A 16,528-nucleotide genomic window follows, 5' to 3' on the forward strand; every position below is an offset into this window, starting at 1 on the left:
AGGTCCCGATGCCAGTATTTTTAGAATTTAAGGGTTTTAAGCATTTTGAAGTATTCTAGTTTTTGCATATTTTGGCAAACATATTGGTACAAAATATCCTTGTTAGTAGTATTTGAGCAGGAATGATTTTTCTCTTCATTGAATATCTAGTTTTACCACAGAGATTTAAATATGAATTTTTAGGTAATGTAAAACATGTGAAGAAACAAAGCTTTTTATCAGTATGAATGCCGATTTGAGGCCAGCTTCAGTAGCAAAATTTGTGAGCACACTTCTCAACAGAAAAGTAGGTTTGATAATATAAGCCTGTCATACTAATGGACAGCTGAGATTAGAAGAATCATAGTTCTAGGCCAATTTATGCAGAAAAGTCCGTGAGACTCTATCCCAATAGAAAGAAGCTGGACATGGTGGTATGTGCCTGTTATTTCAATTATGACAGAAATCCTAAAATAGGTGGACTACAGTCTAAGTTTCTGTACAGGAAGTGAGACCCTAGGCATGGTGGTGAAGTGCCTGTCTAGCAAACATTAAGTTTTCAAATCTCAGTACCACAAAAAACAAACCATAGATTGTGCTCTAAAATTCAATTAGAGAACATTTTTTAAAAAAATTTATGTCATCTGGGACTTTTTACATTTGTTATATCGGTATTAACAAACAAGGATAGACCTGGTGTATGTGGTGTATTTAGCAATTTGTAAAAGATTATGCCTCTTATCCATGATTTTTGAACATTACATTCTTGTGTGTGACAATTCTGCCTTTTGGAATGCCGTGATATGAGTGTGTTCCCATACGTTAGATGTTTGGTGCTCAGTATGATAGTGCTGAGAAGTATGAGAAGTAACAGATCTTTTAAGGAGTACCCTCTACCCGGGTGTAGTGTGAAGCAGCTCAAGGACAACACCCAGGCCCAGGGGTAGGGTGGTAGCCTTGAGCTGAAGAGCTCAGGGACATGCCCAGGCATAGTTCAAGACTCATACCTCCCCCCCCCCCACCAACCAAAAAAAAAAGAAATATCCTCTAGTACAAAGTGAGTAGATCATTAGAGGTGGGATGAATGTGAATGTGTATGTATGTGTATATGTATATATATATATACCCGTATGTATATATACATATATATATATATTCTGACATTTTGTTGGGTTGTCATTCTCATTTCTCTTTTTCAGAGAAAATTTATTGAAAGTGTTACTTGTACAATTATTTTTCCTTGTATTTTATCAGATTTTTTTTGTCAGTCATAGACTTGAGCTCAGGACCTGAGCACTGTCCTTGGACTTTCTCAAGGCTAGAGCTCCAGCACTTGAGCCTCAGCACCATTTCTGGCTTTTTTCTATGTATGTGGTACCGAGGAATCGAACCCAGGTTCGTGCTAGGCAAGCACTCTGCCACAAGGCCAAACTCCTGGCCCTTAATCAGATTTTTAATGTTAACACTTTGGTCAGAGTCTTCAGATGTATGTGTTGTAAGAACCAATGGACAAGTCTTCATTTTTATTTTATGTTACATTTGATTATTTTATCAGTAACATTTGACATAAGCTTTCATCTTTTTTTTGGCAGGGGGTGTTAATCCTTGGACTTGAACTCAGGGCCTGGGTGCTGTCCTTAGGCTTTTTTGCTCAAGGCTAGCTACTCTACCATTTGAACCACAGTACCACTTCAAGCTTTTTTCTATGTGTTTGGTGCCTAGGAATGGAACCCAGGGCTTTGTACATACTAGTCAAGCACTCTACCAGTAGGCCACACATGTTGTCATCTTCCTCCTCCTCCTCCTCTTCCTCCTTTATTGACTGCAATATTTAGCTGGTTTTCCTTTCAGCACCTTGTCTGTTCATCAGCTTTACATGTGTGTTCTGTGTGTTCTGCATTCTTTTTTTTTTTGCCAGTCCTGAGGCTTGAACTCAGGGCCTGGGCACTGCCCTTGAGCTTTCTCAAGGTTAGTGCTCTACCACTTCAGCCACAGGAATGGAATCAGGGCTTCAGGCATGCGAGACAAGCACTCTACCATTAGGCTATACTCCCAGCTGAGTCGTCTTCATTCTTCTAAATTCTGCTGATCCTTATAGTTCATTCGACTACTTTGTATATTTGAAGAGCACACGCAATTTCACGTCACTTATGAGTCCCAAATTTTTGTGTCCAGCTTAAACTTACATACCTTAGAATTTCAGATCTTCTTGGTGCCAATGGCTTATGCCTTTAATCCTAGCTATTCTGGGTGCTGAGATCTGAGGTCATGGTTTGAAGCCACCCTGGGCAGTAAAGTCCATGACACTCATTTTTTGTTGTTGTTAGTGGTGGTGGTGGTTGGGCTTGAACGTTGGGCCTGGGCACTATCCCTGAGCTCTTCAGCTCAAGCCTACTGCCCTACCCCTTGAGCCACAGCGCCACTTCTGGTTTTCTAGTGGTTAATTGAAGATAAGAATCTCACAGACTTGAATACCTGGGCTGGCTTTTTCTTTTTGGCCAGTCCTGGGACTTAAACTTAGGGCCTGAGCACTATCCTTGGGCTTTCTCAAGGCTAGTGAGGTACCACTTGAGCCTCAGTACAACTTCTGGCTTTCTCTGTGTATGTGGCACCGAGGGATAGAACCCAGGTCTTTGTGCATGCCAGGCAAGCACTCTACCACTAAGCCAAACTCCTATCCCTGGGCTGGATTTGAACCACAATCCTCAGATCTCAGCCTCCTGTATAGCTAGGATTATTGGCGTGAGCCACCATGCCTGGCTGTGACACTCAGTTTTGCCAGTATTGGAGTTTGAACCCAGGGCCTGGACTCTGTCCCTAAGCTTTTATGCTCTACTTGCACCTTTTTTGTGGTTAATTGGAGATGAGAATTTTACATGCTTTCTTGCCAAGGCTGGCTTCAAACTGTGAGCCTCCGATCTCCTCAATAGCTAGGATTGAAGATGTGAGCCACCTGTGCTTGGCAGCCCTTGTTTTTTTGAGACATGGTGTTTCTATGTAGCTTAGACTGCTCCAGTATCATGTACATGATATTATTTAGGAAATTTTTTTTGCCAGTCCTGGGCTTGAGCTGAGGGCTGAGCGCTGTCCTTGGACTTTCTCAAGGCCAGAGCTCTACCACTTGAGCCTCAGCACCACTTCCAGCTTTTTTCTATGTTCCAGGAATCGAACCCGTGTCTTCGTGCATACTAGGCAAGCACTCTACCACTAGGTCAAACTCTGGGCCCCTATTTATGAAATTTTGATTTCAGTGCACACATAACATGACATTTTTTTTTGTGGGTCATGGGAGTTGAACTTGGCCTGGGCACTGTCCCTGAGCTCTTCAACTCGAGGCTACCGCCCTATATCTGGGCCTGGGCATTGTCCCTGAGCTCTTCAGTTCCAGGCTACTGCCCTACCCTTGAGCCAAGCCCCACTTCCCACTTTTCTAGATGTTAATTGGAGATAAGAGTCTCTGGTTCTTTTGTGCTCTGCCTGGCTTTGAATCTTGAGCCTCAGATCTCAGCCTCCTGAGTAGCTAGGATTACAGGTGTGAGACAATACACCTGCTGACAATATTTTGTGAGTATTTTGACCAAATGCCTTTTATGTTTTATTTCATCCTCATAATAACCCTGTGAGTTAAATACTATCCAATTTTATATCTAGATAAAAAAGTTCTCATAGGCATTGAATCTATAAAACTACTTATATAGTCAGCATTTGAACCTGTTTGTATCTTACTCCAAGATTCATACACTTTTTATCTGTGCTGGTAGTGGGGTTTCAGCTGGGGACCTGGACACTGTTCATAACAAGGCTGTTGCTCTATCATTCAAGCCACACCTCCTCCACCTCTAGCTTTTTGTTGGTTAATTGGAGATAAGTCTTAAAGATTTTCCTGCCCAGACTAGTTTCAAACTGTGATTCTCAAATCTTAGCCTCCTGAATATGTAAGATTACAGTCATGAGTCACCAGTGCCTGGCAAGATTCATACTCTTTCTCATTCTGTTAACCTTAACAAGAGCCAGAAGAAAGGAAGATGACAAAATAAAATTCTGGGTTTGTATAGGACTGTAATTGGACAGTAGTTGATTACATACTGTTCCTATATAAGTTTAAAACAGGGTTCATGTCTCTTTCCATGGGTACTCATGTAGACAACTAATTCTTTTAATCACAGGATTCTAGACCCTGTTATAAACATTAGTAAAAAAAAATAGTAGTGCTTCAAGATAATATATATTTTACTGAATTGAGAATCAGATTTTCAGATTAAAGTAGGGCATAAAATCATTCATTTGAACATTTTTCTGTTATTTAAGGCCCCATGTGTGTGATGTAGATTGGAGTAATACTGTGAATAAGATGAGTACAATTTATACTTTTGTAAAACTCAAAATTAGAGATTACACCAGATTATTCAGGGCCTTTTAATCTTAAGACATGTTATGAAAAACTGGTGCGGGTGGCTCACACCTGTAATCCTAGCTACTCAGGAGACTGAGATCTAAGGATTAAGGTTCAAAGCCAGCCCTGGCACAAAAGGACCGGAGACTCTTATCTCCAATTAACCTCTAGAAAACAGGAAGCAGGGCTTGGCCCAGGGGTAGGACGGTAGCCTTGAGCTGAAGACATGAGGGACAGTGCTCAGGCCATGTTCAAGCCCCAGGACACACACAAAAGAAAGAACGAAAGAAATGTTATAGGAAACCATGGGTGGAATTTAAGAGTTGTATTGACTTTATTTGATATATTGTGAAAGGATCCTATTGGATATTATGTTTGGAATTTTTCATGAATATAGGGTTGAGCAGAAATAGGAGATGGGTTAGTAAAGTGTTGAAGTAGTTTGGATAAGAATTGACAGTGACTGACAAAAGTGATAGCAATGAAGATGGAGAAAAATTGTAGACAGATTTTGAAGATAGAGTTAACTAACAGTTCTTAATGAACTTGAGATGAAGAATGAGAAGAAGTAAGGAATTAAGTATAACTTGTACATTTCTGTTAAAGCAAGGCTGTGGGTGGTGGAAGAAAGAACTTGAGAGTAAGATTGCATTGGATGGAGCACATTTGATAGCTGATAATTTTAGTATTGGAAAATTTGTGGTTGTATGTTGCAGACATTGGTTGTATTGATATTATGCTCAGAAGAGTGGACTGAAGTCCTTGCAGTAACTGAAGTCATGGATTACGTGAGATTGTTCAGACAAGGGGTAATGAAGCAGAGCAAATGATAAGAGTTCTGTAAACAGAACCAGGAGTGTCAACTGTCTGATAGGATTAGTGACAGAAATACTTCACCAATAAATCTGAACTCACTGTAGCAATGTGATACAGCCGCTCACTTCCTTTTGTGAAGCTACTCTCCAGAATTCCTATTCCCTCCTAAGATTTACTTTTCCCTTTATTGTGTGCTGCAAACTTCATTGTTTCTCAGTAAAGACTCAAGAAGACTCTGTTAATCTGCCAGCCATGACTTCTAGGACCATTTCTTTTCTAGTATCTAGAAGCTGCTCACAGAGTTTGAATGTTGGCCGTAGAACTTAATGGATGTGAAGAAACCATCCATGCAGCTATCACAAAAGTATAATAGACAGTGGGAAGAGCAAGTATCAAGACCCAGAAGTGAGAACATGCTTGATGTATTTGAAAAATAGGAAAGGAAACTATAGCTGGAGTAAAATGAACAAGTGGTTAGTAGTAACAAATTAAGTTATAGAGGTGATGAAATGAAGCAGTGTCCACTAGAAGGACTTCGTGTTTTAGCCTGGAGAACTGTGAGTAGATAATTGCATATAACTAATGCTTTATTGAGCTCTTTCAGGCTGCTGGATGGAGAACAGACTGATAGGGAGGTAGGTGCATCAGAGCAGCTGCAGGGACATTAGCTATCAAATAATCCAGTAACAAGTGATAGGTAGCCAACACTGGTGTATTTACAGTGAGAATGTGGAAAAATTCAGGTTTTGATTATACTTTTAAGGTGACTTCAGCATATATTCAGATTATATGTGGACTATAAAAGATAGTCAAGGATGAAGAATGCAAGTGTTTTGGCAGAAATATATAGAATGATAAAGTTGTAATTTAGTGGGAAAGATGGGCTATAGGAGGAACAGACTGGAGAGAAAAAATGGGAGTTTGATCTGGGATATGTTAAATTGTGACACTTAACTTGACCCCTGGCACCTGTGGGTCACACATGCCATACTAGCTACTTGGTAGCCTGCAATTGGGAGGACTGCAATTCCAGGCCAGCCTTGGCAGAAAAGTCCTCAGGAGTCTAATCAATAGAAGCTGGATGTGGCAGCAAACACCTGTCATCTTTGCTGTGGCAGGAAACCTAAAATAGATGGATTAATACACAGGCACCTCATCTCAGAAATAACCAGTGCCAGAAAGGGTAGATTCTGAAAATAGCTACAACACACACTGAGTATCACAGTCCACATAATCAACCATTTTACTAAATACAAGCATATTTTCATTCACATACAACTAAATAAAGAATTTTCACATTTCATTACAGTGCATGACAATGAGGAAAAGTATATAGTACAGTTTGTTCAGGAAGATAAGACAATCTAATCCATGCAGTTGTGGTCTTTGTTACAAGTTAATCTTTTCTTTACCTAGGTAGTAAAATAACTTCTAAATTTTATCCTTAGTATTAATACCTGATTTTTTCACTTATTTTCTAAAACCCACTTAATGCAGTGACGTCACTGAATTCTACTAAAATGACTTAAAATTTGTAGAATTTATTCAAACAATTAAGTTCAGCCACCTCTGCTGTATCTTTGCTGAAATAGTTTTAAACCTGCTTTAAAAATGCCAGAAATAGGAAAGTATATAATGTATTTTAATCAAGAAAACTATAGAGATTTTGTGTCTGTCTTTTTTTAATGGATAAGAATCTACTCAACTTTCATTTATATACTAATCCTGCTTCGAAAATCTTCTACAATTATTCTAGTTGAAAGTTTGTGTTGACGCAATTAACCATTTTATATTTACCTTTTATAAACAAGCGGCTGGCAATTTAATTATTTCACCCAAGCCAGGTTGTGGGAAGTGAATATAGAGAAAGTGATCAGATCATTTGTAGTTGATGCTATAAATTGGTCCAAGGTGGTTTGCTCATCCAGTCTGGGACACAGGTGGCAGAATAGTCCTTCATATTTTTGTTATTTTGCTTTCTTATTCTGGTCGAGGCAGATTTAGTCACATTGATGCTGAAGTCTGGCACGTTATCTTACCTCAATGGATATGACAAATCTGACTAAATCAGAGTATTTTCTTACTGTGAAAAGTATGGCTTTTGCCTAAATGACCTGGCTGCAGTCCAAAAAATTAGTTTTAAGCATCTCTTCTCTTTAAGAAGATAGTAGAACCTTTGAGCCAGTCATTTCAATTTTCTTGTACTTGGTTAGCTGCCTGTTCACCTGAGAATTAAGAGCTGACTCTCTAGGGTAGACAGGAACCTAGGGTTTGGTACATGGCAGAAAAGTGGCCAAGGTCATCGTGGTGTTTGTATTCTATTCCCATTTCTACAATTTAGTTCGTTTCAATAAAAATGTCCATTGCATTTCAGTGATAAGAACTCGTAGAGCTCACACAATTTTAATGTGTTTTTAGTTGTGTGATGAATCGCCTGTGTGACGCCCTTTTGTCAGTAATACCTGAATAAGTTCTTCGTTTGATTCATCCTCAAGTTCCTTCAGGATTATAGTGGACTTATAATCAATAAAGAAAGCATATCCTAGCATGTAAAGAACATTTATTTATGGGCATGTGACTTCCAATATTAACAAAATAGTTTACTGATCTGACAGCATGATGACACGGTGACAAGAACTCATAATCAGGCAGGAATCCTTGACCTTGACCAAATGAGTGTCCTGGCTTTTAGTTTACTAGTCTGTAAAATAAAGACAAAAACTTCACAGGCCTAATAAATATGATCAGATAAGTAGAGCAAGCAAGTGGGATGTGTTTTTAAGGGTCACAGTGCCTCCTGGTGGGCAAACAATGAATACAGGACAGATGAGCAAGGGTTTTTCACAGGACTGTTTTCAGAAACAATCCCTGTCTCTATTGTCAATGAACAGGCATGATGCTTACTTCCAGAGGCAGAGAAACCCCAGGGATAGTCAAAGGGAAAAGGGTTTAGCATTTGGGTTACACTGTTTCTTCTATTCCTATGGTAATTTGCATGGGATAATTTCTTCCTTGCAGCTGGCAGCTCTTTCATAAAGGCGTATACTTTCAAATGTGAGAACAGTGTGGGAATGTCCTCCCATTTTCACATTGTGACCTGGAGAGAGCTTTAGGAGCTAGCTGAGCATGCCCCTTGTTTACAGGTGAGCTGTTAGGGGCCAAACATTTAACTTCTTAGGACATGGTCATTAAATATGTTGATCTCCTTTTCTTTTTAGTACTGGTAGTTTTCCCAGTAAGGTACTTATCCCCCGTTATACATTTGTCTATGTTCATGACCCGAGTAATCTGAAATACCAGGGAACAGTTGTCCTATTTGTAGGTATGTTTTCCTGGAACCTAGCTTCTCAAACACCAGACCATTAACATGTAGTCCATAAAGGGTACATGGAGCAGCCTCTGCCACGCCTGGGCTGCAAAACAGTGTCTGATCCACTTCATGCCAGCAATTCAGTTCCCTAGTCACAGTACCCAGTCTCCCCCTTCCACCTGCACCTGAGCCTGTCAGAGCCAGCCCCCCACCCCACCCCAGGAAGGAGACTCACTTGATATCCACAGGTTGAGTTCTCTTCAGTCACATAAGGGTTCTATTTGTTTCGGGAACGTTGAAGTGTAAGTGGGAGAGCGTGTTTTTGAAATAAAAGGGCTGACTAGCACAAACATCTCCTCTCTGATTTGACAACCTCTTCTGAAGAGTGAACCACGTTTGGTACAAATCCACTCTTGACGCCTTCCCAGCCCTCCTGGATGGTAATCTCCCCCCTTTTAACCAGCTCATATATGTCTCTCGTCAGATCTGTGAAAGCTTTCTCCACATTTATGGCATCTCGGGCTGACGTCTCAATGTACTTCATGCCATATGCAGCAGCCAGTTTCTCGGCCTCGTGGCGAGTCACTTGCCTCTGTGTATCCAGGTCACACTTGTGACCCACCAGAACAAATACAATTTGGTAGGGCTGAACATGTACTTTGGTCTCTTCTAACCATTCATGGACATTCTGGAAGGACCTGCGGTTGGTAATGTCAAATAGGAGAAGACCACCTACTGAGTTCCTGTAGTAGGCGCGAGTGATGGATCTAAAACACAAGAAAAAAGTAAAGAATAAAGGTCATGCCCAAACTTCTGTGCACCAATGAATCCAGTGTATTCTAGAGTTCTTGGTTAGTGATACAGTCCTGGAACAAAACTGTTTTCTGTTTAAAGAAGAGAGTACACATGCCATTCAATAATAATGAGGATGTATGAGTTTTCCATTAAGTAAAATTTTGAGATAGCACTTTGTAGAAATGATTTTTTATGAACCTTCAGGCATTTCTGTTTGATTCAGCATTGGACAGCGATCCTGGGAGATGACTGTGTTCTATTTCCTGCTTTAAGGCAGAATCAGAACTTACTCTTCCATTCCCAAATCTAAAAAAAACTGACAGGATTCCTCTTCTTCAAAATTACATACCTAAGTCACAACAGTTGTCATGAAGTAAAATGAAATAACAGGTGCTAAAGTGTTCTATGACATGGAAAATTCATTACAAATGCTAGTAGTTGAAACAATATTTCATAAATAAATGAATTGGATAGTTAAACTATTGATACCTATATAGGTATCATGCAACATACTTTGTTTTTCATTACCCTATGCCTTTGCTTCTATTTATTATCTAACAATGATTGTTAATCTTTTCTTTTTTTTTTTTTGCCAGTCCTGGTCTTAAGCTCAGGGCCTGAGCACTGTCCTTGGACTTTCTCAAGGCTAGAGCTCTACCACTTGAGCCTCAGCACCACTTCCGGCTTTTTTCTATGTATGTGGTACCGAGGAATCAAACCCGGGTCTTAGTGCATGCTAGGCAAGCACTTTAACCACTAGGCCAAACTCCCGGCCTTGATTGTTAATCTTTTCATAAAGAGAAATATACTTTTTTGTCTTTATATATACACACACACACACACACATATGTATAAGTTTTGTACTTCTCAAATAGAAAAAACCTCACCTATCAGCTTCCTGTTTGCTCAGAGTATAAGAGCTTATTACAAGTATACCACAAAATGACTCTGTAATTGTTTTCTTTTAGCCTATTCTATTTCTTAGTTATGTGTATTTTTTAGAATACACATCTGTCTTAGATGAATAAGATGATGAATGACGTAGGAAAAATGCTCAAATGTTAATAGAAAATCATTCTACAGAGAATTGTAGTTCATGCTAGGTGATGGTAAGGGCAGACTTTACAAATGAGTCTAAATCTCAAGAACAAGACAAATCAGCCCTAGGGAATGGAAAATTGTGGAGGTGTAACAGAAAATTAAACATGAACAAAGATTCTGACTTGTGGAATTTTTTTTGCCAATCCTGGGGCTTGAACTCAGGGCCTGAATGCTGTCTCTGAGCTTCTTTTGGTCAAAGCTAGCACTCTACCACCTGAACCACAGCACCATTTGTGCTATTTTCTGTTTTTGTGGTACTGAGGAATTGAACCCAGGGCTTCATGCATGCTAGGCAAGTAGTCTACCACTAAGCCATATTCCTGGCCCATGAAAATGTTTGTGTGTGTGTGTGTGTGTGTGTGTGTGTGTGTGTGTGTGTGTGTGTGTGTGTGTGTGTGTATGTGGGGTACTGATTGAAGATCAAAGAAATGCACATTGCTAGTACTTTGCCACTATTTGACCTTTTGTGCTTTAGTTATTTTTTTTGAATAGGGTCTTGAGGTTTTGCCGAGGCCAACTTGGACTTCAATTCTTTTATGTAGCTGGGAAGACAGATCTGAAAACACTATGCCAATTGATTCGTTGCCATGGTTTCTCACTAGGTTTTTGCTGGCCTGGCTTCATACTGTGATCCTGTCTACCTCTAACTCTTAAATAACTGAGATTACAGGATCTACCCCCTTTACTCAAGTAATTAAAAATGATTCAAGAAATCAATTGAGCAAGCTATAGATGTTGAATAAATTATTGCACCAGTGGTTTGTATTTTTCAAAGCCCTTTCTAAGTACAAAAATTAATCTGTATAAAAGTACAGATTTATCAATGAAAAAGCTAAGGGACAGCACACAGGCCATAAGTTCAAAGTCATAGTACTGGCATAAATAATTTTTAAAGTAAAAATAATGCTATGAAAACTTATTTTCCTTAAATAAATTTTAAAGTGAATAGCTACATGACAAACTGGGAAAATATCATAGAACATACAGTCAGAAGAAGGTTTACATTCTATTTTTGCTTGTCCCTTTTGTATTGAGTACTGGGAGGTATGTGTTACTCTGCCTAGTGATGTGGTCAATATTCTTAATGTGTAAGCAAGTCTTACAAATCAACATTGCATAATAAATATGATAATGAGTATGAAGAGGATATTCATACCGATTCTAACAAATGTGCACAGATTCCTTTGTTCACTTGTGCAATTCCAAGATCGTATTGAATGTTAGCACAAAGATAAGTGATGAAACTTTGTCTGTAGAAAACTTGTTTGTTATTATCTCTTCTTCCTACTACTGTTCTATTACTCACTGAACTAGTGTTCAATAAATAAGTGGGTAAATTATCATAAGCATCCTAAAAGGACATTGAGTCCTTTTGATATAGTTCTTGCTGATCTGACATTAGTTCAGATTGCTGTATGGAAAGTTTTCTGCCTAGATGGAGATATTTCCTGTCTTTGCTTGGGTCTCTGTCCAGTTAAACCTCTGTCCTCCTTCCTATTCACACATGAAATTCCAAGCAAAACATGCTACAAAGGAAAGGGTTGTCAGAAAAAAATACATATTATTGACTACCCATTATGTGGCAAGTGTCACAGCAGGGAGTGGCATACAAATACAAACACGACAGTCTGGTGTCATTATATTGATTCCCCCATGCCAGAGTTCCAAGAGGAGAGGGACTCTTATTTGATTACAAGGCATTCTCTTGTATATGTCTTGTCACTGTACCCAGAAACAAGTTCAGTGTCTGGTACATAGAAGATAACCACTGAAGATAATGGTGATTAGAAGAAGGAATCCATTTATTTTTCACTATCTGACTAGCTCTTTTATGCTAGAACACATATACAGGAAGATACAGAAATGACAATATACTACCCACTGACCTGCCTGCCTACCGACCTATCTCTGGCTGTCGGTTATGTTGGGACAGCTCGGAAGGGTTTTGGAAAGTATGTAACACAGGGTCTGAGATAGATGAATTGTGCAGCAATCAGTTCTAGTTAGTTTATTCTTCCTGTATGGTCGGGTTGATGGAGTTGTAGTGCAGGCAATGTGTGTTCATTAATGGCCTTCCCTGACAGGGCGCTTCTTCCCCTACACTAAACTCAATGTGAGCTTGAGCAGAAGCCCAGACCCTTGGTGGTCACCCCCGTAATGCGATTGGAACCAAAAAGTACTCTTTCCCCAGGGATTTGCAGGGGCTGTGCACACCCCGAAGGACCCTCCCGCTGCTCTCGGGCCCGGGCTGCGCTCCCACCTGAACCTCTCTTGACCCGCAGTATCCCAGATCTGGAGCTTGATGCGTTTTCCTGGCTCGATCTCCACCAAGCGGGAGAAAAAATCTACCCCCACGGTGGGGTCTGAAACCGGAGCAAAGCGGCCCTCTGTGAAGCGGCGGATCAGGCAGGACTTGCCCACCGTGGAATCCCCGATGACAATGAGCCGGAACTGGTACAGCCAGATGGCTTCCATGGCCGCAGCTAGACAAGTCTCCTTGGCCCACGTCTGGGGAGGCGGGAGGGGGCGCCCCAACAAGGCCTAGGAGAGCGTGGCTTAGCCCTAATCTAGCTCGGCCGAGGGTGCATCACTGTCCTGGGACCACTAAGCAAGGTAGGCCCAGGCGCTGGGAGCGGTAAGGGAGGGATGCTGTGCTCGCAAAGGTGATGAAATGGCAGCAGCTTCAGCACCACGCACTCTGACTCATCACTGAAAACCGGGTTACTGTAATTCTCTGCTTAGAAGCGACCCTGGGGGTGGCACCACACTGTCTCTAAGAGTAGCGCACACGAAAAGAATGGGAGACCCGGGCTTCCTAATCACCTCAACTCACCCATGCACTTAAATTTTGTTCTGTTGTTGAAACTGCAAATAAAATTCCTTTTCATTAAAATCAGAGAATATATGCAAAAGCTCCATAAAGTGCACATTTGTTTACATGTGATGTGTTTCCATACTCGCATAAACGTGCAAAGATCATCTATGCATACCCATATGCATTCATTGCTGTTTGTTTCTATGAAAATTGCTTCAAACCAGACTCTGATTTGAAAGTTGCTTCTTGCAATGAAAGCTTCATAGTCATATCTCCATTTCCAAACATTTTTCTTTTTTCCATAACCATATTACAATACATTCTTTTTTTTTAACACAAACCAAATATACGTTATTGAGATTGTAAGTACAAAAGAAAGAATGCACAAGTGAGAAATCAGAATATTCCAAGAACATAACGGAACGAAAATGTTGACAATACTTTTATAGGGTCAGATTTAAATGGTTCAAGGTTACAGTTTAAAGAGTAATATATATTGTTAGAACTAAGCTCCCATTGTTTATGAAAGTGTTTATGATATTAAGAAGAGATTGAGGCTAGGAGTTTGGCCTAGTGGTAGAGTGGTTGCCTAGCATGCACCGAAGACCCGGGTTCGAGTCCTTGGTACTACATACATACAAAAAAGGCAGAAGTGGTGCTGTGGCTCAAGCGGTGGAGTTCTAGCCTTGAGAAAGTCCAAGGACAGTGCCCAGGCCCTGAGCTCAAGCCCCAGGACTGGGGGGGGGGAAACATTGAAAATTCAGATTAGGCAATATTAGTATATGATAAATATTAGTAATAGAAACAAAGCTACATTGTTCACACTAACTACAAAGTTGAATTTAAGGGCAAGAAATTGAATGTATAAAAATTTCTTTCTTTTTTTATTGTGACAGTAATGTTTACAGGGGTAGCAGTTACATTCATCAGGTAATACTTGCAATACTTCTCACACATGATACTCTTCTCTGTTTTTGTCCCCATTTCCCTCCCCCCACCCACAATAAAGATTCTTTCAGTGCAGCCACTCGTATTTTCTATCAGCTACATTCTTACAATAGAGGCTAGAAAATCAAAATATGAGATAATCTTAATAGACATAGATACTATGTTTTCCAAACATATTTACCTTAAATTCCAGCCAGAAATTCACAAAAGACTATTTCAGTTCATTGTTTTATCTTTTCTTCTTTCTTTCCATCATTCTCCTTTCTTTCTTCCTTCCCTCCCCTTCCCCTTCTTCCTTCCTTCTCTTGTTTCTCTCTCTCTCTCTTTGTTTCTTTCTTTGTTTCTTTCTTTGTTTCTTTCTTTGTTTCTTTCTTTGTTTCTTTCTTTGTTTCTTTCTTTCTTTCTTTCTTTCTTTCTCTCTTTCCTGATACTTACATTCTTGGTTGGTTTCATGACAGTTCTGGGGCTTGAACTCAGGGTCTGGGCACTGTCTCTGAGCTTTTTTGCTCAAGGCTACTGCTCCACCACTTCAGCCACAGTGCCACTTCTGGCTCTTTTAAAAATGGAGATAAGAGTCTCACAAATTTTCCTACCTGGGTGGGCTCTTAAAGGTGACCCTCAGACCTCAACCTTCTGAGTAGTTAGGATTACAGGTATTATTGGTATTTCCTCGTGCTGACGTCTTTTCCTTTGTTTTGTTTTGTTCTTCATTCCGCCTTTTCAAGTCAGCACTTCCCTTTCGTGCCTGACACTCTACCACCTGAGCCGCACCTCCAGCCTGCATCTTACAGGTAAATGCACAGGGAGTCTGGCAGACTGCCCAAGCTGTCTTTGAAACAAGGTCTTCCCATCTCACCCTCTTGAGTAAGTAGGATTTTAGACAGCAGCAGCAGTGCTTGGTTTTACCCTTCATAATTTTTTTTGCCAGTCCTGGGCTTGAGCTCAGGGCCTGAGCACTGTCCTTGGACTTTCTCAAGGCTAGAGCTCTACCACTTGAGCCTCAGCACCACTTTCGGCTTTTTTCTATGTATGTGGTACTGAGGAATCGAACCTGGGTCTTCCTGCATGCTAGGCAAGCACTCTACCACTAGGCCAAACTCCCCGCCCTACCCTTCATAATTTTTTATATTTGATATTTCCTCTTTGTTTCATTCAATTTTTTTATTTTCTAGAAATAGCTTTCTTACCATACAAATTCAAATACCACACTATTTGCTCATATAACAGCTCAGTGGGTTTACTATAGTTACATGTGCATACAATCCTTATCGGTTGACTATCATCATCATCCCCTCTCTCTCCATCTCCTCCCCCTAAATCTTTCCAGCTTTTGCAACCATTTTGTGTAGGTAAGAATATAAAATGCGTGTATTTTGTGATTAACTGCTTAGTATAATATTTCCAAGTCTATGTATCTTGTAGCAGGTACAAATATATTGCAGCATGCAAAAACACTTGAAAAATACTGCATCATTTTTGGAAAGACTTTTTTTCTTATTATTATTCCCTTTTCAATATAGTATAACAAACTACCTAGCATTTATATTGTATTAGGCATTAAACATATTGTAGACATGACAATACCCATACAAATGAGTATAAAATACTATCACTGATGATAGCATTTGAAGGGGACTCTGGAGCTAATCCCTCCGGCAAATGAATGGTACTTCATTATTTATATGGCTGAAAAATCCAGATAGACATCATTTTTAATTTTTCATCAATGAGTATTTGAATTTTTCCACCTCATGGTTTTTGTAAATAGGTCTGCTATGTCCATTCATGCACAAGTTTTGTTTTGAACATCTGTTCTAATTTCTTTTGGATGCTGAGGAAATCCTGGACTGTTTTCCACAGTGGTTTTGCTATTTTGAATTCCCACTTGCAGTTATATGAGGGCTGTAATTTCTTCTGAAATATTATATATGTATTACATCTGATTTTTGAATTTTTATTATCTGACTGAATCTATTCATCTTAGTGGCTAGAATTAGAATCTAATTCTAGTTTGATTTACATTTCCCTAATGATTGATAATGTCAAGCATGTTTTCAATTCTTATTGGGCATTTATACTTTTTCCTTACAGATATATTGACCTACATTATTTGCTTGTTTGTAGATTATTAGTCTGTATATTACTGAGTTGTAAGCTCTTTCTATATTCTAGGCAAGCATTTTTTCCAGTTCTGGGACTTGAACTCAGGGCCTGAGCACTATCCTTGGGCTTTCTCAAAGCTAGAGCTCTACCACTAGAGCCACAGCACCACTTCTGGCTTTTTCTATGCATGTAGTACTGAGGAATCGAACCCTGGTCTTCATGCATGCTAGGCAAGCACTCTACCACAAGGCCTCCTGGCCCCTTGAAG

General features: G+C 39.8%; 1 protein-coding gene across 1 annotated transcript; it reads right to left on the reverse strand.

Annotated features, from left to right (window-relative positions):
• Window positions 1-8,447: 8,447 nt before the first annotated feature.
• Rab39b (RAB39B, member RAS oncogene family) lies at window positions 8,448-13,052 on the reverse strand. Its single transcript, XM_090326323.1, has 2 exons — window positions 12,655-13,052; window positions 8,448-9,265 (listed from the first exon to the last, which is right to left on the reverse strand). The coding sequence occupies exons 1-2, from the start codon at window positions 12,867-12,869 to the stop codon at window positions 8,839-8,841; spliced, it is 642 nt and encodes a 213-aa protein (XP_090182449.1). The 5' UTR covers window positions 12,870-13,052; the 3' UTR covers window positions 8,448-8,838.
• Between the last annotated feature and the right edge of the window lie 3,476 nt (window positions 13,053-16,528).

The sequence above is a fragment of the Megascapheus bottae genome, chromosome X (assembly GCF_031878675.1).
Source record: "Megascapheus bottae isolate mThoBot1 chromosome X, mThoBot2.hap1, whole genome shotgun sequence".
NCBI classification, from domain to species: domain Eukaryota; kingdom Metazoa; phylum Chordata; class Mammalia; order Rodentia; family Geomyidae; genus Megascapheus; species Megascapheus bottae.

Coding starts and splice junctions, on each gene's coding strand:
- Rab39b (XM_090326323.1), bottom strand. CDS start 12,869: ATGGAAGCCATCTGGCTGTACCAGTTCCGGCTCATTGTCATCGGGGAT. Junction 9,266..12,654: donor GCGGGTCAAGAGAGGTTCAG/GTGGGAGCGCAG, acceptor CTTGTGTTTTAG/ATCCATCACTCGCGCCTACT.